Source organism: Marmota flaviventris, chromosome 14, assembly GCF_047511675.1.
Source record: "Marmota flaviventris isolate mMarFla1 chromosome 14, mMarFla1.hap1, whole genome shotgun sequence".
Lineage (NCBI taxonomy): Eukaryota > Metazoa > Chordata > Mammalia > Rodentia > Sciuridae > Marmota > Marmota flaviventris.
Window position 1 is genome coordinate 60,516,490 of NC_092511.1, and position 21,348 is coordinate 60,537,837.

General features: G+C 49.8%; 2 protein-coding genes across 4 annotated transcripts in view; one reads left to right on the top strand and one right to left on the bottom strand.

Annotated features, from left to right (window-relative positions):
• Rab11fip5 (RAB11 family interacting protein 5) overlaps nucleotides 1-16,684 on the bottom strand; it is a 36,070-nt gene extending 19,386 nt beyond the window's left edge. For all 3 annotated transcript variants that reach the window (XM_071601713.1, XM_071601712.1, XM_027934439.3), the window contains exon 1: nucleotides 16,090-16,684. In XM_071601713.1, the coding sequence (XP_071457814.1) occupies nucleotides 16,090-16,517 (428 nt within the window). In that variant the 5' untranslated portion in view covers nucleotides 16,518-16,684. The remainder of the gene's footprint in view (nucleotides 1-16,089) is intronic.
• Nucleotides 16,516-21,348, top strand: part of Noto (notochord homeobox) — a 73,822-nt gene continuing 68,989 nt past the window's right edge. Inside the window, exons 1-2 of the mRNA XM_027934525.2 lie at nucleotides 16,516-16,604; nucleotides 16,697-16,958. Coding sequence (XP_027790326.2) covers nucleotides 16,516-16,604; nucleotides 16,697-16,958 — 351 coding nt within the window. The remainder of the gene's footprint in view (nucleotides 16,605-16,696; nucleotides 16,959-21,348) is intronic.

Here is a 21,348-nt window from a genome sequence, read left to right on the forward strand (position 1 = left end):
CCTAACTCTGAGCACTGTGCCTGGCCTTTAAGACAATTTGCCAGTTCCTTTAACAAACACCACCCTTGTCCCCCAGGCCTGGCAACAGGGGAGATGGTCCTATGGGACAAGAAACAGCCTCCTGGTTTCTTCGCTGAAGAAACCTGTTCCTTCCCTCATGCCCACTCACCAGAGCCTGGCTGGGCCATCACAGCCCTGGGAACCACAAATTCCAAGCTGAGGCCTGATCCCTTTCTCCCATCCAGGGCTGAGACCCAGCCAAAAATCAATCAGGATTTGACCAAGACCCAAATATACAACTACTAAAAGATGGTGGCTCACAGGACAGAGCTCTTGTCTTCAGAGACCCCCAACCTGCCACGTATCAGACGCATACACGCATGCCAAAACTTACTGAACAATAAGGTCCAGTCTGGAAATCTACATTTTTTAGAGCAAGGGGCTCCTCAATGACATGTGGGAACCACAGTGGGATGGCCCCTGTCTGCTCTACATCATTTCACAGGTCAGAGATCAACATTCCCTCCACCTGGCTTTATCCTCAAGGACATTCTGGTGGAACCCAGGAGAAACCAGTGACACTTTGTGCCCATCTAAGGCTTGCCTTCCCAAGTCCCTAGAATATGCTGCTTCTGAGAGAACTGAACCTAAAAACACTCATCTCTCCCCAGGAGGAAGCAATCTGCCAGTGAAAGACATGGAGAGGGTCAGGCATAATTAAGCACTGTGTAAATTAAGAGTGCTATGAGGAAGTAGGCCTCATTTCCACAAAACCACTTCTGAAATGACAATCTCACCAAGACATGGGGAAGGACAGTGATTCTGCCCTAGTAAAATTCCCCTCACATCCACTGGGTTCTCAAAGCCCAGGTTCCCAGTCCTTACAACATGCAATCACCAACCTGCACATCCTTCACTGCAGGTACCAAACCGCTCCGCCCATATGCACCCACCCCAACTCTCACCCCATCTGGGACACCTGACTCTCCAAGACCCAGGCAGCAGCTGCTCAGTGCACAGCATTTTGATAAAGATGAGGATTAGCTGAGTCTTGTCCCTTGTGTCTCTGTAGCCAAGACATGATGGGCATCAAGAGGCAAGGGAGAGTAAGAGAAAATTCCTTGCACCTGAAAATGTTGCAGATGCTGCTCTTCAGGAGAGATGTATCAGCACTTCTCAAACTGCAAAATAACCAATGGGTCTTATGAAAATGCAGGCTCTGATGCCCTTGACGGAGCCTGAGAGGCTCCATTTCTGCCCAGCTCCCAGGAATGCCCACACTGCTGCTTCCTATGGATCATACCAAGTGGAGGGATGCACATAATGGGGCTAGAAAATAACCAGAGCTAATCTTACTGGATGCTCACTATGCACCCAGCTCTGTACCTCTCTTACTACCCACAGTCCAGGATACCTGCAGGGTATGGGGTCCACTATACCCATTTTGTAGATGAAGAAACTAAGCTGTGAGAAGGTTTTAACTTGCCCAGGGTCAAATAGCCAAAATTATGGTTTGGATATGAGGCTTCCCCTAAAAGCTCCTGTGTTGATGCAGGAGTATTCAGAGGTGGAGTGATCAGATTATGAAAACTGTAACCTAATCAGATCATCCTAGTTTGAATGGACTGACTGGGTAATAACAGGTGGGGTATGGCTGGGGGATGTGTGTCACTGGGAAGAGGCTCCTTTTGCCTCCCTGATTCCATGAGTTGAGAAGCTTTACTCCACTGTACCCTTTGACCATGGTGTTCCTCCTCACCTTGGGCCCAGAGCAATGGACTGGGACATCTAAAACTGTGAGTCAAAATAAATAAACTTTCCCTCCTCTAAGTTGTTGTTGTCAGATATTTTGGTCATAGCAAAAAAATGCTAACACAGCTAGTAAGTCAGAATTTGGACATGGACGATGCCCGACTCCATGTCCATGTCCTTTTAAGATGTAGCATCACTCAGAAAGGTGAATATAAGTACCCCTGCCTCTGAGTGCCATGAGACCCAGAGGCTGGAAAGGGCCTGGATATTCATCACAGACCCCAGAAGGGGCACCGGGATGGGTGTGAAGGCCAGACCCTCCACTTCAAAAAGTTGGCATGATCCAAGTTTGTCCTATCCCCAACCCCTCAAAACTTTGTCAAGAGCAGGCCAATCTGCCCCAGAATTCCTAGGAATGTGAAAGGAAAGCCCTTAAAGGGCCTCCTCCTCAACTTAAACTCCTCGCCCAAGCCTGTCTGCTTGTCAAAGTTCAACAGGCCCAGGGGTGGACTTGGGACTCAGCCCTCAGACTCCCCCCCACATACCCCACAAGCGGGACAAAAGCGGGATTGAGAGTGGGAAGGTAACAACGGTGCTCAACTGTTACCAAGATTATAGCCCTAGTATTTATTCCTGTCCACAGGGTTCCCAGGGCCTCATACCCAGTTCCCCACCCATTTCTCAGGAAACACAGCTGGACTAACAGATGTCACATGACATAATTAGGGAAGCCTAACACCCAAGGAGAGCCAACCTTGCAGCTGCCAAAAACACCCATGCAAGTGCCAGGTGAATCCTGTCAGAGAGCAGGGAGGGGGCTATGAGGCACTGCAGCTACTGATCTGAACACACCTGATGCACCCCCACTTCTTAGTCCAATATTCAGACCCAAATAATAGTGCCTCTTTCTAAGCCCTCACCCACCACTTATTCCAGACCCCAAACCAAGGAACCAGCTTTGTTTCTTTTTGTTTCCCCCTCACACCCAAATCAAAACTTTGAATTGGTTGGGTACAAGTGGCCCAAGCCTGTAATCCCAGTTACTGGGAAGGCAGAAGCAGGAGGATCACAAGTTCAAGTTCAGCCTCAGCAATTTAGCAACCGCTATCCCAAGATAAAATATAAAGGGCTGGGGGACTGGGACTGTGGCTCAGCGGTAGTGCACTTGCCTAGCATGTGTGAGGCACTGGTTGGATTCCCAGCACCACATATGAATAAATAAAATAAAGGTCTATCAACAACTACAAAAAATATTCTAAAAAAAGAAAGAGATTTATTGTAAAAAAAAAAAAAAATACACATATATACAAAGGGCTGGGGTGTAGCTCAGTGGTAGAGCACCCTGAAGTCAATCCCCAGTACTGCAAAAACAAAAACTGTTAGCTGTACCTGAAAATCATCTCCAGAATTCAACCGCTCTCTGCACTGTCTCCCTGCAGCCCACCCCACCACCACCCTCCTAGCATTCTAACTCCCTGCCTACCCACCACCCTGCTGCCCAAGCGTCCACTCAGAAAAGACAATCAGAGCACCTCACACTGCACCCCTCAGCACTTTTAGGTCTTTTTAGGTCTCAACTCATGACTCTCTGTATTTCTCATTCCACTCAGGCCATAGCGGCCCTCTCCTGGAGTCCCTGAGCCCACGAGGCGTGTCCCATCTTAAAGCCTCTGCATGTGTTGTTTCTTCTGTCTGAAATACAGGCCCAAACCTTGCAATTGCTCACTCCCTCCCAGCAGGTCTCCCTTCAGTCGCACCTCCTCAGCCTTCCCTGAGTAGCCCAACTAAAACCACACTTCCACCTTATTTTATTTCTTCATTGTACTTACCTCACCCTGACCCCATGTGAGCACCCATGGACGCACTCCCCACAGCAAAATGAGGACCGTGCACACACCTGACCTCTCCTGTTCCATAGGCAGGAGATTTCTTCTGCTTAACTTTGCATGTCTAACACTTAACAGGGGACACTCAAATATTTGTTCAATAAACTAACAAATTAAGAACTTAAAGGAACATGTTTGTACCTGTTCCCAAGTGCTCTCTAATTGTTCCTTTCATGACACACCCAGGGTCTCCTCCATGAGAGCAAGACCTCCCACAGAGCATAGGGCCCTCCCTTGTCCACTGTCCCCCTAGACAGAAGCCTCCAGAGGGAAGAAGCCACGGAAATCAGGCTTAAGGAGGGTGGAGAGTTTCAAAACAGGCCCTTCTCTAACTGTGAGACCCCTCCTCAGCCCCCATCTCCAAGCTAAGATCTCATCAACAGACCTGGGAAGTGCTCAGCCATGGGGGTGGAGGAGGCCTGGGTACCGATCACACACCAACCCACCACATGGCCTTGAAAGGCCACTGGTCTTATCACCATTACCAACCACAACCACTCACTCAGCACTTGTGAGCTACATACCATACGAAACCCTTGACACACCAAATTACAATTCACATCCTACTTAATTCCATGACAACCTTCGGAGGTCAGGATGAGAGGCAAGATCTAAGAGTGGCCAGAAACATGCACTGGGGAGCCAGGCTGCCTGGGCTTCAGCCCTAGCCCGTCACTCACCATGAGCTCGGTGGGCAGGCTAACTGACCTCTCTAAGTCTTGGGTTCCTCACCTATTTATAAAGCAGGGGTAAAAGACATCCCTTCTCCGAGTATTCACAGGATTATGGGTGGAGCTCTCAGGGCCAGCACAGAAGTGTCAGCTATCATGTTTGGCAGATGTGGACACTGAGGTGCAGAGAAGTTCACAAAGGTAAGTCACGTGCTGTTCAGGAAGCAGGACAGCCAGGACTTGAAAGCAGGCTCCTTGGCTCCAGAGCCCTGGGCCTTCATCACTGCCTCCCTCTTCAAGTACAGCATATACACAGCCCCAGACCCAGAACCCCAGCATCTCTGCTCAACCAAAGAATCCAAAGTCATCTCATTTCTCTAGGGCAGGGATGTGTATTAGGAATAAAGTTACATCTTTACTTCCCCTAATCTCTAACTGAAATTTAGCTTGCCTATTGACAGTAAGTTTCTGCAACAGTAACAGTATAGTAGCAGTACCTACAAGCTTGTCACCCAGACATTCCATTTTCATATGGAATTACAGCTATTGCAGATGTCACAAAGTATTTGTATTCGTTACTTTGAATTGTAAAGTTATTAGACCACAACTAGATCACATTATTTAAAACAGTAATAAAGTACATTTCTCTAGCAAATGTCTTAACATATTGATAAATTTACTTCAATATCTTTGGTGTACTTTGTAATTCTATTTAGAGACCTTATTCTAGGGAGAGGCCTGTGGACTTCAACAGATGCTAAAGGGGACCACGGCACAGACAGCTGAGAAGGCCCACTCTCAAGTGGGGAGGGGGCCAGCTCAGCACAGGTTAGATCAGGCACCCAGGCTGAGGGCTCAAAGCAGAGGCCAGGTGCTGCTTCCATTTCCTACCCAAGGGCACGTAGGACCTGGTGAGCAGCAAGCCGCACGGTGCTGAGGCTGACCCTCAAAGAGCCTCATGCCAAAAGAGATGACTCTGGAGAAACAAATCAGCAGGGCACCTGCCAGCTAGGGAGCAGGAGCTTATTTTGATCTCGCCCTCAACCCACAAACTTTAAATTCCTGGGGGTTGTCTTCATCTAAGTTTCACCTGCTGAGGCTGAGGCCGCACACATCAGGTCTGCAGCTTCTCATGGCTGCTCACTGCTCCTGCCTCTTCAAAGACAGACCTTAACTAAAATAACACCCACCTCCACACAGGGGACAAGGGTCTGCAAAGCTGACAGATGGAGGAGTCAAACCCCACCCGGAGGCAAAGGAAGCCAAGATGCCCACAATCGGGCTACCCTTGTGCTGCCATGAGAATCTTCGTCAAGGGAAGTCAGGTGCTATTCGAAGAAGGAAAACATTGACAGTTCTTTCCCAGCCCCACTCTCCAACTTCCCTCCCTAGAGTTGACATAAATAGGAGATTGCAGAGTTCCAGAGCGAGAAGGTCTGTGCCTCAAAATGCAGATGTTAGGCAACATACCAAGACATCTGCCTTACGTGGCCTGCCCCAGATGCCACTCCTGGCCAGCAGTCAGCCGTTTCAAGCAATGTCATGTAGATGAGATTATGTCTTCAAAAGGCCTGCAGCCTTCAATGACTGGTGCCAAGACAGTATCGTGAGGCAGGATGGATTTTAATTTGAAAGTCATCCCCAAAATGAGAATCAACAGCCAAGAATCCCATTCCTGCTGGTGCTGAGCTGTGCCAGCCTGCCACTCCTACAGCAGGGAGACTAGGGAGCCAAGTGGAGTCCTTCCTTACAGGGGGCTCCTCCCACAGAGAACCAGAACTGGAGATCAGGCAGCCATCACCAGTGACACTAGAACCACAGGGGGAGGTTTCTGGGGGACCTTCGCAACTGGCTGGGCCGGGCCAACAGCCAAGATCCAGGGCTTACTCTGGGTTCCTTGTCAGTGATGCAGTCACAGCCCACCTGGGAAGGACTCGTGCTGGGAGATCTAGAGTTCACAAAACAGAAAATTAAGGTGAAGGCATGATGAGGAATCCATCTCTAATATGTGACATTCTCAAGGACAAGGGCCCAGTTGCCATGCCAGCCAATGCTGTGAAACAAAGAAACAGGAGCTGGAATGGTGGGGAGACATATGCTGAGGAGACATACAACCCAAGGACCTATTGGGAACCTGACTCAACAAACCATCCATGAAGAGAGATTTTTGATACTGAGGGAATTTGAAAGTGGATTGGATATTAGATGATTATTAAGGAACTGCCGGTTTTGTGTGATGATGACATTATGGTTATGTTTTTTTTTAACAAAGTGCCTGAATCATGGAGACAGCTGGAGAGCATACTCTCCTCTTGGTCCCGCTAGGGAACAATGGTGGGCTTGCAAGGACCTCTGTGAAGCTGGGGATTAGCCTTGGGCCAGGATGCAGGCCTTTCCTCCTTGTGCTATGTCCTGCACCCCACTCCTGATCCTGCTCCTCACTCCCAAGCCTTAGGCTCCCCTGTGAGCTTCGCAGCCCCACCTGCCCACTGCCCAACACAGGCCAGGCCCATGAGAGCCTGACAGCCCAGCCTGACACCAACACCACCAGCACTCATCCCTCCTAGGGGCACAGGAATCTGCCAGTGAAATTCCATCCAAAACCAAAGGAGGCCTCACCCAGTCCTCCATTCCCACATTCCCCAAGGATTTTCCAGGAACAAAAACACAGTGTCCTTGGGACATTTACATCTTGTGAGGAAATAAGACAGTTACACAAAAAAGAAACAGAGTGGTCAACCCCACAGTTCACAGAAGGTTAAAAGGGAGTGGCAGGGTGATCTTGTAAGGGGGTATATAGGACATGCCATTTACAGGGGTCCTTGAACAGCAGGTAGGGAAAAAGCAAGGAGGCGTTAGGGAAACATTCCAGGTGAGAGGCACAGAATATGCAGATGGCAGGACTGGGCGTGCAAATGTGGGCAGAAAGGTGCTTTGGGGCAGATGGAAGTTAGTCTCCAATATCACACTGTGACTCTACTCTGGAACCTGAAGAGTGCTACAAGGTACAGCACAAGGACGGGAGCTGAAGGACACCATGCTGTAGGAAAAGTGAGGATCAGCAGGGAAAGGGCAGGGCAGCAAGGTGAGGCCGGGAGGCCAGGGTGGAGCTGGTACAACCCAGGAAGACCCAAGCCAGAATGACCCGAGTAACTCCCTTATGCCACAGCAGCAATTTCTGATCATAAATTAATAAATGGGCACTCTGGTTTTAAAAAGGCAACAGCAGCTAACAGTCTATAAATTAAAAAAAAAAAAAAATCCTGATCTAGGTCAGGGGCAACAGGGATGTCAGGAGGGTCAGAAGGCCCCCCTTGGATGCCTCTCTTTGGTGTCCCTACAGCTGCCTGTGGCAGAGCCACTCCACCTGGGACTCACTGCTACTGAAACCAGAGACCAATATTTACCTTTTATGTCTCACAACTCAGGACAAGGCCCAAGATATAGAACATCTTCTAGCCAAGAGTGGCAGTGTATGTCCAGAGTCCCATATACTTGGGAGGCTGAGGCAGAGGATGGCTTGAGCATAGATGTTTGAGGCCAGTCTGGGCAATGCATCTAGGCCTGTCTCAATGAGAAGAAGGGGCTGGGGAACCTCCTAACACCGTAACTGGCAGGACTTGGCTTCTGTCTCAGAAATAAAATGAAAAAAAAATATTTCAAGGGCATTGTGGGAAAACCCCAGTGGACTGGAAAATAGGAGGCCTGGTTCTAGTCTTGGCATTCATTAAGTGGCTTTAAACAAGCCGTTTCACCTCCGCAAAATGGGGGTGATAACATAGACAGGGAGAAGTGCCAACTAGAACTGTTGTATATTCAGAGTTTAGAGAGACAAATAGAAATTCCTTTATCCAGAGTCCCCTCCATTACCATGCCTTCTCTCCTCTCCAAATCCCCACCCAAGCAGTCTGTCTCACACTCCATCAGACAGGAGGTGTGGGGGCCTCAGGCCAAACCGTGTCTCCCAACACCCACAACCTAACCCACTCCAACTTGCTATCTACAGTAAAACTGCAAGCCAGACGTAATCGCAGGACAGGATATGCCTCTTATCGAGCCCAAAGATGATCTTATCACCTCTTCTGGCACCACACCAAGCCTGGCACCGACAACCCTCAGAGGGAGCCCATACCATCATTCATTGGGTAGCCCTGCCTCATCCCCCCACCTCAGACCCCAGCCAGGTCCAACCTCCCTCCCTCCTAAGCATAAACATTTCCTCTAATCCTCACCCTCCTGCTGGAGGCTCCAAAGGTCTGTCACTGTCAGCTTGCCTCAGAAGGGGCCAGAGGCCTCGTGCTCACCCACATGAGAAAAAGCTATAAAAATGCCAGGAGGCAAGTCTAACCACCAGACAGCAACAGAAAGTATGTAAGGCCAACAGAACAACCCAGGGGAAAGGCACAGGCTGGAATCCAGCTACTAATCAAACAAGTCCTGTAACCTTGGACAGGTCATTCTATCTCCTGAGACCCCAGACTCCCATGCCCAGGAAAATGGGGGTCACTCTGCCTGCTGCCCTAAGGGAAGAACAAAATGAGGTGATGCTGGGAAAGTACTCTGAAAAGTAGGCCAAGCCACACATAAAGATTTGGGTTTATTGTCTATCCCAGGCCTTTTACAGGCTGTCATCAGCCCTCCAGGAGCCAGGTTGTCCAAGCCAAACAGCAATGACCCTGTCCACGAGGAAGAAAAGAAGAAACAAGATGCCCTCTTCCAGGGGATCTTCAGAAGCTTGGGGAAGAAGGAAGAATTCTACATAATGCATCCTCCCCCACCTGCCCCCCGTGGCTCCTAACCTCATAGTCACCTTAAACAGCAGCCCTGGGTCAGGAAAGACAGAACATAGTGATGGCTGTCTCCTCCTCTGGGTCTCAGTTCAGATCCCAGGTAGAAATGAACAATAAATATCCCTGTGTGGGAAAGTGGCCAATCATAGCACATAACTGTGTGCTGGGAATGTTGCACTTGGACATACAAAGAGGGAGGGGGAGAGGAAAACACACAATGCATCTGCTTATATATACATAAAATAATGTTGGATTCCGGAGTGTTGGCAGTGTTGGCTGCTTCTGAAGAGAGGAACTAGGTAACTCAAGATGGGGGCAAGGTGTTCCCTTCTGTACCTTTAGAATTTTGAACCAGCTGAACTACTCAAAAATAAAAAGTAAAGAAAGCCAGGCTATTTTTGCTTGAGAGAAGCACAAAGAAAACTAAACTTGGCTCCCCACTTGCCACCTCTCCTGGGCCAGTCCCACCACACCACCTCTCCTTTTAGAGGGGCAGTTTCCCTGCCTCCAACATACCAAGTCCCCCAATCAGGCCACACCTGCCATTCAAGACCCAGCCTCCCCCCCAAAACCCACACAAATCCCTCCAACCCTGATGAGCTCCTCCTTATCTCAACCATATTCTTCTCTCAGATTTTTTATATGCTTCTCTGTGAGCTCATTATCCTCCACATGAGTGTTGCTCCAAACACATTTTTGTATTTCTAGGGGAAGGGCTATCCATTTTCTTTCCCTGCTTTCTCCCAGCATTGGTCACAGCAGTTGCCCAGTAATGGCTTTTTAGATGTTGAACCAAAAGAAAAATATATAGGAAATGACTACATCACTATAGGAGGAGGGACCAAAGGGCTAGGAGTGTTCAGTCAGGTAAAGCAAGCACGTGACACCCTGGGAAAGGTCAGGAAGTCTTCTATGTGCTGATGCCCCAGGCCCTGGAATGGGGAGCACCCAGGGTGAGGCACAGCTTCCAAGGCTTCACCCCACCCCTCAGAGACATCTAATGGCAGGCAACACCCCCATCCTCTAGAACAGATATGACCAGGCTAGAGGGACATACCAAACATGCTTGTTCCAATAAACCCAGAGCTCACCAGGAAGAAATAGGTCTCACTTATGAATCCCAAAAGCTAACCCCAGACATATATCAGGGAGGGAGAGAGACCTCAGCAGGGCAGCTGCTGAACACCTGGCCCTGTGAAGACTGGAATCAAGAGAGAGACAGTGGAAGACAATGAGCAGCACATGTCATGGTCAGGAGCATAGACTCTGAGGCCAGACTGCCTGGGTGCACATCCCAACTCTGCCATGTGCTGTGTGCCTTTAGAAAAGTCACTTGACCTCTCTATGCCAATATTTCCTTGGTTATTAAGCATAGTGACAGCACTTACACCTCAAGGACTTGAGGTGAGTTAACAGAAATCAAGTCGTTAGGATAGGGCCAACACTTAGAAAGAGGTTCATGATGATTCACAAGACCAACAGGGTAACAATAATAAACCACCAAAACAAGAGTGCATGATGCTCCAAGTGTGGGGATTCAAAAGGCTGGGATGACAGATGGATTCTCCAATGGCCACCCAATAGACCTTTGGTGCAGTCCTCTTCAGGAGGCCTTCCAGGACCACAGCCTACCCCAGTGACCTGTCTACTCTGAACATCTCCAGAGATGTACTTTCATCCCAAAATACTGTTATTGGATATGACACTTCCCAAAAATTTAGAGGGATGTCCATGGCCTCCTTTCCTCTGGAACCCCTCCCCCACCAGGGGTTCACTTCCGGTCTTTACCTAAGTACTCCAGAAATGCCTCTGGAAACGCCTCTGCTCTGCCAAGTCTTGCAGAGAGCCCCAACGTCCCCTCCCCTTTCCCAGCAGCAATATCCCTATCTCAGCAAAACCCCACCAGCTTATCCACAGGAACTTTGGAATGAACACAAGGGCCCAAAGCCATCTCTTCTTCACCCCAAATCCTACAGCTCTGCAGGCTGCTGGGTTTAACAGCATCCACACAGAGCTGGGTGTGGTGGTGCACGCCTGTCATCCCAGCAGCCCAAGAGGCTGAGGCAGGAGGATCACAAGTTCAAAGCCAGCCTCAGCAACTTATCAAGGTGCTACACAACTCAGCGAGACCCTGTCTCAAAGTAAAAATTAGTTTACCAGGCACAGTGGCACATGCCTGCAATCCCAGCAGCTCAGGAGGCTGAGACAGGAGGATCACAAGATCAAAGCTAGCCTCAGCAAAAATGAGGTGCTAAGCAACTCAGTGATATCCTGTCTCTAAATAAATTACAAAAAAATAGGGCTGTGGATGTGGCTCAGTGATCAAGTGCCCCCGAGTTCAATCCCCAGTACCAAAATAAACAATAAAAAGGAGTGGGGAATGTAGCTCAGTTGTAATATGCCCCTGGGTCAAATCTCCAGTACCAAAAGAGAGAGAGGGAGAGAGAGGAGCCACACAGAGCCGTCCCCTCTACCCTCTACTAACTGCTGAGTAGCTGAGGGCACTGTCCTCTCCTCTCCTCCTCCAGCCTCAGTTTCCACATGTCCCAGAGCCAAGCCCCCTTTAAATCCTGAGAGAAGAAACAGCCTGAGGCCAACAGAGAAAGAATAAAGTGACCAGACTGCCAGGAACATGGAGGACCCAAGTTGTGGACGCATTTTTACTGCTTGGCTGTGGAGAAGAGCTACCGCATTCTGCAGAGTTTTGAAAAAGATGACTGATTTCCTCAGAGTCACCACAGTTTCTGTCACTGTGTTAATCATCTGTCCTGGAGCACAGTGGGAAGGGCAGGGGAAACATCTGGACAAGGCCAGACCAGCAGTTTAGCAATGAGAAGAGCAGAAGAGCGTCACACATCAGGGTGGCAACAATAACAAGAGGGACAGGCAGTTGCCACCAAAAAAAAAAAAAAGAGGACAGCTCTCAAGGTTGCCTAGAATGGTGCCTCCTCCCCAGCTGTCTACAGGGACAGGGGAGCGGGGCAGAGATGAGGCTGACCACAGGCCCCTGGTAGCCTCCCAGTTCCCACCCAGGGCTCAGGGCCAAGGGCAGATGCAGAGAGAAGCGGAAGCTGCTGTGCCAGCAAGAAGGAGCTGCCCAGACCGACAGAGGAGTCACACTTCCTACCCCTCCCCACTCCCAGAAGCTGCTGCTCAAGCCACCCCAAATAAAAGTGGCCCACAACCAAGAGAGATGCCTGTGCGTCCTAACGACTGGCTAGAGTGCAGCCACACCCTTCCCTAGAAGCCCCACGGCCTGGATTCCAGGCCTGGGGTTGGACCAAGAGCCAAAGCCAGGGACCTGAGTGGCCTTAGCTGCTTCCTGAACAACAGACTCACACCTGAAAAACAGTGGAGGGAAGGCTGCAGGTCAGGCATCATCTGCTCACTATAGTTACACGCAGCCCATTGGGAAGGAAAGCCCAAGGGAAAGAAAGAAGCCCTCAAACAACTCCCACCCTTGGGCCAACGAACTGCATTTCCCCTCAGGTGCTTCCCAGGATTCACAAAACCAGCCTTTTCAAAGAGGTCTCAGATCACCATGACCCCTGAGCTTTCCCTCGCCGCAAAAAATCCCCAATGGCACTGTCTGCACAAAGGGTTGACAGAGCCTTCCAGGTGCCACATCACAATTAGCAACCTGGATAGCCACACAGATTTTTAGTCTTTGTGATGAAAAAAGACAACTAATCCCAAACCAAATCAAACCCATAGCTTTGGCTTTTCCAAGGGACCAGCCCATAATTATTGACCCAATAGGCCTCCACACTCTAGGTCTAATGGCTGGGACCATTTTACTCCACATTTGGGTCAGGGGGAAGCTGATCAGTATCTTTGGGAGTATAGGTTCACTACTGTGGAATGGATTTCCTGAGAGGACCTGCCCTTTCCCTGCCAAATACACATAAACCAAGGCTCCCAGAGGGTCAAGAGCAGGTCTTCCCAACCCAGCCCCCACTAGCAGAGAAGCATCTCTTGGGATTGTCAAACCCAGCAGAACCATGATGGTCCACACACAATTCTGTAGAGGAGAAGATGTTCTAATTAAGCATCCTTGTGTACCACGTTACGTTTTATTTTGAGAACTTCCTGTTCAATTATTTGGAAAAAAATCTAGTGAAAACCTTCATCTCAAAGAGGGTCCCACTGACAAAGGACTTTCAGGGACTACTGGGGCACCTAGAACCAGTGCTCCAGAGCAAACCAACACTAACAATTTGAAAGCTTCTATGTGTCAGGAACCATACTGAGGTTTTCAGAGGTGGTATCTTACTCAATCTATAACTGATGATTATTGTGATCTTTTAAGAAATGAGGAAACAGATCAAGAAACCTGTCCACTAGTCACAGAACTGGGAATAAAACCCTGTCTCCAGGTCTCTCAGCACGGTGCTGTCCTGCCTTCCACCCAGGGCAGGGGCAGCTCCAGACAAGGTCATGAGGGAGGGCTGCAAAGCCACAGGCTAATCTGAGCCTGGCTTAGGACCACATGCCCAGCCCTAGTTCTCATGGCAGAAGGCCACAGAGTCAGGACATTCCATTAGAAACTCATATTCCTGTCACCCACGACAGTGGTCCTGAAGCTTTTCCAGACTCTAAGGTCTTGATTATCTTCCCCGTACGACAAGTTCTTCCAGAGCAGGGAAGGTCTTCCAGACTAGTACTACTGGACACAGTTACCAAAACTTCCCTCCATGATTACTGGTGTCCACTGACCTTCCTAGCACGCCCAGGGACTGCACTAAAAGCTTTGCTTGCATTCTCATTTCACTCCTCACACAGCCCTCAGAAGGAGTCAATTATCCCCATTTCACAGATGAGAAAACTGAGGCACCAGGAGTTTACCTAACTTGCCACAAGGTGACAGGCTTGACACTGGGATCTGTTTGGTACAACTACACAGCCATCTCCTCTTAACCAAGAGCCTGCCCTTCCCTAGGCTGTCAGTGACACAGGACCTTCCTAAAACCATCACAGCTACATGTGGATGTTCTTTTCCACCATTATGCAAAGCTGAGGAAGGTACACCCTGGTCTCCACCTAGCCCTCTTCCTACTGGGCAATGTGCAGACTCACTGTCTTAGCATCCCATACCAGGGTCAAGATATGCCACTAGGAGTGGCCATTAGAGCCAGAGGTGGGGACTGAGTAGGGGTGGCAGCCTTCACCCTGGGTCAATGGACATGAAGTTGGGTGCAGTAAGCTAGAGGCCAATTTCATAGAGTTTCCCTTTGCCCACCCTAAGTATCCTGACCCACTCCTGCCAACTCCAAGCTCTATAAATAGCCCAGGTCAATGCATCAGAGGAAGGACAGCCAGGTGGGTGTGGAATGATCTGGTGGAAAAGACAACTTCTATAAAGTAAATTAAGGCTCTTGTTCAGATCAAGGGGTGGTAAGTCAAATTCTCCCAGCATTGTTCTTGGCTGAAAACAGGCCCACCTGGACCTTCAGGCTGGGCCGGCTGAGCTAAGATCCAGAGGCCAAGAGGAAAGCAAGGGCAGGAACTGGGGGCGGGGGGGGGGGGGGGGGGGGGAATCAAAGATGCTCCTCCCTGTCTTTTTTTTTTTTTTTTTTAATTGGTCTGCTCCCCTCCCTCCAACCCCCAACACACAGCAGATAAGTCATCCACCAGCCTGGCCAGAGTAGCTGAGTAGTGGGAGGGGGAAGAGGTACACTGGAGACAGATACCTCTTCTGAAAAAGAAAGCGGTAAGAAATCCAGGAGAGAGCATTTCACCCCACACCCACCCCTTTGGGTTCCCTGAGCCAGGAAAGAAGGAGAACACAGAAAGAGGGAGGAAAAAAACAAAACAAGGGCCAAGCTATACCACATGATCCCACACCAAGCAATTGAACAACAAGTCATAGGAAAGGAGGGGAGAAGGCCAGAGGAGGGGGAGATGGAGTCAGGTCACAGGCTTGCCTGGAACCTGCCCCATGCTAACCCACTTCCCACACCAGGCTTCAGCCAGCCAGGAAGGCCCTTCTCTAGCCACATTTTAAAAAATGTTCAAGGTCAGACCCTTTTCTACTCAAATTCTGCTTTCATCTGGTTCTGCACCAAGCTGGAGGCTCATTCCTCTCCTCTGGCAGCCCTTCCTAGGTTTACTAAGTGGGAGCCATTCCCCTGGGCAAAACTTTGGAGACCACTAGTCCCCACCTAGGACACACCCCAGTTCCCATCCCCTTCCCCTCCCCTCCCAGGTCAGACAAGTTAACCACTCAGTGATCCACAGCAGGTGGTCCGCCCTGAGGACTGGCTTCCAGATCCTGCCCAAGCCCAAAACAGGAAATGAAGCTACAAGACTGAAGCCTTGATCTTAACACAGGGGAGGCTAAATGCTGTCAAAATAAATTATTAAAAAACCCACTGGCCCTTCTCAAGCTAAGCGCCTGGGAGAGAGCTCCTGCTGTGCACTAACCACCACTGACTCCACCTGGGCAGGGCAGCAGGCAGGCCACTTGAAAGCTGACCTAAGTGTTTCCTTTCTTAGGGGCTCCTCGAGTCCTCAGGCCAGGGACCCTGGACACTGGGACTGCAAACGACACTAGACAGTGGAGGGCAAAAAGCAGATGTCCTGAGCAATCTCGAGGTTCAGGTGGGACGCCTCTCACGTTCCTTCCCCCACAGGGCAGAGCAGTGACTGCAGTTCCCTTCCTCTCCATGGAAAGGGAGACAGGCCCCGAGGCCTTAAGATTTCCCTTTTTGATTTCCCAGCCCAAAGCCTCAGGATTCCACTCCTAACTTTCCTTGACAATCTACTGCTAGTGCTTGGCCACCACTCAAACTCCCCTGGCCTCCCAGAGCCCACCAGCGTCTGTTTGAGAAACCGGGAGAGGACTCCAAAATGCGAAAAACCAACTTATCTGTCGGTTTACACCTTTGAGCGCGAGGCAAGGGGCTCACTGCCCCGCTGAGATTCGGGGTCCTGATCTCCCACCAGCCCCACCCGGTGAGGCCTTCAACCGTTTCTGCGCCCCCCACTCACTGCGTGTGTTGGGCGCGGCCTGCACCAAAGACTTCGTCCAGCGCCACCGTGGCCTGGCCCAGAAATTTGTCGACGCCGATGAGCGAGCGATGCATGGTGGTGAGCACCAGCTCGCAGGCGGCGGCTGAGCCCGTGACCCAGGGCGACGGGCCCGCGTCGGCCTCCTGAGCCCGGAGCAGGCCGTCCAGGGCGCCGGGCGGCAGCTCGAAGGAGCACTCCTCGCGCCATTCCGGGCAGCCCTGCGTCTTCTCCACCACCGACGTGCTGTACTTCTCGCGGCCCACCTGAATCACCGTGTACGCGTCGCTGGTGCTGCCGGCCGAGCTCTTGCCACGCAGCCCGCGGGCCCGCAGCACCGTCACCTGGACGTGCGTGGGCAGCCAGCGGGAGGGCCCCACCACCGGCTCGGCGTCCCGCACCAGGGCCATGGCGGGGGAAGCGGCGGCGGGGGAAGGCTGGCCGAACCCGGCGCAGACGCGGGGACCAAGTGACAAACTTGACAGCGGCAGAGGGCGGTCAGGAGCCCGCTCGCTGCCGCCCTCACACCGGACCGCCGCAGCTGCGGGCTGGGCTGGGCCCACCGGCCGCCGCCTCCCCGCCTCCCCAGCCGCCGGCCGCGCTGCGACGTCAGCGCCCCGCCCCCGGCCCCGCCCCGTGGCCCGCGGCCCGCGGCCGCGACCCGCGTGGCGGTGCGGCAGTGCTGCGGGGGCGCGGCTCGCTCCCTGGCCGCCGCAGACCTGCCAGAAGCAGGAGGGGGCGGGGCGACGCGGGCCCGGGGCGGGGCTCGTGGCCTCTGCAGAGGTGGGCGGGGCTCCCGCGCTGGCCCCGCCCGGGCCGGGGGCACCCGGCGCCACCCCGCCTCGCTCAGGGTGAGCGCTACGCCCGCCGGTCTAAACGAAATGCCCGCTCTGCGCCTCCCGGCCAATCCCAAATCTTCCTCCTGCCCCGGGAAGTCCTTGCCTTGAAGTGGTCCTGGCCCACCCTCCTGGCGCGGACTAGTGGGGGTGTTTCGGACCCCTGCTACCTGCCTCTGCCCCGGACACGCACTCCCCTGCTTCAGCTCCCTCCGCCCCATCTGGGAAAGTGCCCTGGTCGAGCCAGAGTGACTCCCCCACCACCCCGCCACGTGACGCCCCGCATCAGCAGCGTGCGAGCTGCCGCCTCCAATCTCCCGGGTGCGGGAAGGGACCTCGGATGCGGCGCGGGAGGGCTGAGAGCAGGGCTCACCCTCCGCGGACACTGCGGCAGAGAGCCGAGTGATGAATAAATGAGTGACCACATCAATATTTAAGCATTCGCTCACAGCACTGTGGCTCTTTGCGTCACGGGTTGGTGGTTTCAAATAATAACCAACACCCATTATAAGTGCCTACTGTGTGCTGAGCCCTCAGTATTACCTGGACAATTGTTTTTGGTTTTCTTTTTGTTTTTCAGTTGTAGATGGACACATACCTTTGTTTTATTTATTTTTATGTGTTGCTGAGGATCGAACCCAGGGGCTCACATGTGCTAGGCAAGCTTTCAACCACTGAGATACAATCCCAGCCCCACGGTTTATTAATAATGACAATCGTTAATAATTATAGACGTTGAATATCGGCCAATGTTGGCCCATGTGCTTTATTTATTTGTATTGCCTCGTTTTATTCTCAGAGCCACCCTATGGGGTATGATTTTTTTTATTATTTACTTATTTTCGGTACAGAGATTGATCCCAGGGGCGCTCTGTCACCTAAGCTACATCCCCAACCCTTTTTGTTTTTTTATTTGAGACAGGGTCTCACTAAATTTCTGAGGCTGGCCTCAAACTTGAGATCCTCCTGTCTCAGCCTCCCAAGTGATTGAGGATTATAGGCATGCATTACCGGCTTGGCTGTGAGTATGATTTTTATTCCGTGTTTTCCAGAAGATAAAATTGAAGTTTAAGTAAATTTGTCCAAGATTCCTAGCTGGCGGAGGTGGGATATAAATCCACACCCAAAGCCTTTGCTCTTCATTTGTTTAATTTTCAGAGCCTATACTTTTAATATAATTTTACCAGGGACTGAACCCAGGGATGCTTCACCACTGAGCTACATCCCCAGCCCTTTTTATTTTTTGAGATAGCATCTTGATAAATTGCAGAGGGCCTCGCTAAGTTTCTGAGGCTGGTCTTGAATTTGTGATCCTCCTGCCTGTACTTCCTAGGCTGCTAGGATTACAAGTGTGCACCACCCCACACCTGGCTAAGATCATTTTTAAATAAGCCAGATGCAATGGAACAATCTGTAATCCCAGCTACTCTGAAGTTTGAGGCAGGAGGATTGCAACTTTGAGACTGGCCTTGGCAATTTAGCAAGACCAAGTCTCAAAATAAAAATAAAAAGGGCTGACGATGTAGCTCAATGGTAGAGCACTGCTGGGTTCAATACCCAGTACCACAAAATAATAATATTTTTTAAATAAAATGTAATACACAGGGGCTGGGGTTGGGGCTCAAAGGTAGAGTGCTCACCTAACATGTATGGGGCGCTGGGTTTGATCCTCAGCACCACATAAACAAATAAAATAAAGATATTGTGTCCACCTAAAACTAAAAAATAAATATTTTTTTTAAAAAATGTAATATACAGCTTAAAAAATATATCAAATAGGTCAGAAGGGCTTATGATGAAAAGTAAAACCTGCCTCTTCACTCCTCAATGAAGGAATACTACTTAAAATCATTTTCCTTTATAGACCTGGTGGTTGCCTCTACATTGCTATACAAAATGCTACATAGCTATATCTGGATTTACCAGGGCTGGCCATTATCTATTGCCTTCTGGCTCTGATAGATAGTGATTTTAGCTGGTTCACACCTACTTCCCTCCCACAATCTTGTATAACTATTCTATTATTTTTAGTTCACATTTATAGTGGAAGCCTTTATTTCTTCTTAGGGAAACTCTCCTCAGTACTACTTGACTTTCCACCCGCAAGCCATGTTCTCCACCAGGAACATGAATGTGGGAAATCAATAGACTCACAAAGGAGGCTGGTGAGAAAACACCTCGAGCCCAGGTCTGACAGCCTCCACCATAACTCTTCACCCAGCCAACTTTAGTAAGTCCTGGGCACCACCATGCAATTTGTTATATTGCTTTTCAGTCTTTACACTGTGTTGTTGTTTTATATACATCATGGTCCTGAGGCAACTAGAAGTGTAATAGTTAAACCCAAGGAGTTTTGGAGTCCTTTTCTACCATTTACATTCTTTGTTTGATCTCCTTTACCTCCAAAGACAACCATTGAGGTAGGCACTGTGGCCACCCTCGGTTTCCCTGATGAGAAAACTGAAGCAAAGAGAGCTTGGGTAATTTCCTCCAAGTCAACAGCTGGAAAATTTCAGAGACTGGACTTGAAGTCAAGTCTCAGTTACTGTGGCACCGTGGCACTCTGTCTGACAGGTTGGCCATCTAAGCACAAACTCTGCAGGAAGTGCTCTCATGCCCATAGTACATATAAAAAATTGAGATACAAAAAAGTTAACTGACTTAACCAAAGTTAGAGTCAGGATGAAGTTTCCACTTTAAGAGTAGATTCCCCAGCAGCTTTGCAAATGAAGATATCTTTTACCAAACTTCAACTAACATAAGTTTGGCACTCTTCTTTAAAGATTCTGTTTCAGGTTTTCCAACCGCTCCTCCTTACCTCCCTCTTCCTCCTTGATAAGAGTAGCAAGGTTCCAGGAAAAGGGAAAAGAGAACTCAAAAGGGCTACTCCACCTCGGGCTTTCCTTCCTCCTGCCCTCCTTCCTCCTGCCCTGGCCCACGCAGTTTGGCAAGGGCAAGCTTCCTGCTGGCTCAAGATTGGAGCCCTAGGCGGGCAATGAAGCCAGGCAGAGCTCCCTAGGGTCATTTGGCCCTAGGAGGAAAGGGTGGGACTGCTAGCTGTCTGCAGTTGGTCAGAAAAGAGCAGAAACTCCAGATAGTGAAGACTGGGCCATCTAGAGCTGTTTCCTCCTATAGAAGGTGAGACCACCCACCCCATCCACTGCAGCTGAGAAATGACTAATTCCAGGACTAGTGCAGGGGAAATGCAAGATGAGCCTGGATCATTTTGTAAGAAATCCTCAGAGAAAAAAGGGGTGAGGGGCTGCAGTATGTCAAAAGAACACAGAAGCCACGTGCAATGGCTCACACCTATAATCCCAGTGGCTCAGGAGACTGAGGCAGGAGGATTGCAAGTTCAAGGCTTGCCTCAGCAAATTAGCTAAGCCTAAGCAATTAATTCATCAAGACCCTGTCTCTAAATAAAATATTAAAAAGGACTGACAATGTGGGTCAGTGGTTAAACACCCCTGGTTCAATCCCTGATACCAAAACAAACAACAACAACAAAAAGAACACAGGAGCCAACTGCAAAGAGCTTCCAATGGGCAAAGTTAAGACAATTTGAATTGCAAAGTATTGGATTATAGTCTATAAATATTCATGAGTCTGTAGACTATATCACTATAGTGATATCAACAAATGATTGAATGAACAAATAAGAGAAATGAGGGAGAAAAGAAACATCTTCCTTACACAATTCTAAGTGATATATGAAGGTGTGACCCCTCCCCTCCAAATGGTGTAGTTTAATTCCCCCTCCTTGAGCATGGGCTGGACCCAAGAGACTTCAAAGAGTACAATATGAAAAACAGTAATTTTACAATGGCAAAACCTGCAGATATCCCTTAATCAGTCATCAAGATTAACATCAGGGGCTGGGGCTATAGCTCAGTGGGACAGCACTTACCTTGCATGTGGGAGGCCCGGGGTTCAATCCCCAGCACCACATAAAAACAAATAAAAGTAAAGAGACTGTGTCTATTTGCAACTAAAAAAATATTAAAAAAAAAAAAAAAAGATTAAGATCAGCCCTGATAAATCGTTGATAGATGCACCCCAGACATGACACAATGAGAGGGTCATTTCATCTGTGCTTTTCTAAAAACCCATAGCTATTTTTTTATTTTTGGGTTTGATTTGGGCTTTTGTCTTGTTTGTTGTTTTGGATTTTGAAGTACTGGAGGTTGAGCCCAGGGCCTCGCACATGCCAGGCAAGCCCTCACCACTGAGTTATATCCCCAGACCTATTTTATTTTGAGTCAGGGTCTCACTAAATTGCCCAGATTGGCCTCAAACTTAATCCTCCTGTTTCATCCTCCTAGTAGCTGGGATGATAGATAGGCTTGCACCACCATGCCCGGCTCCCATAGCCGCTTTCTTTTTCTTTTTTTGTAACCACTGAGCC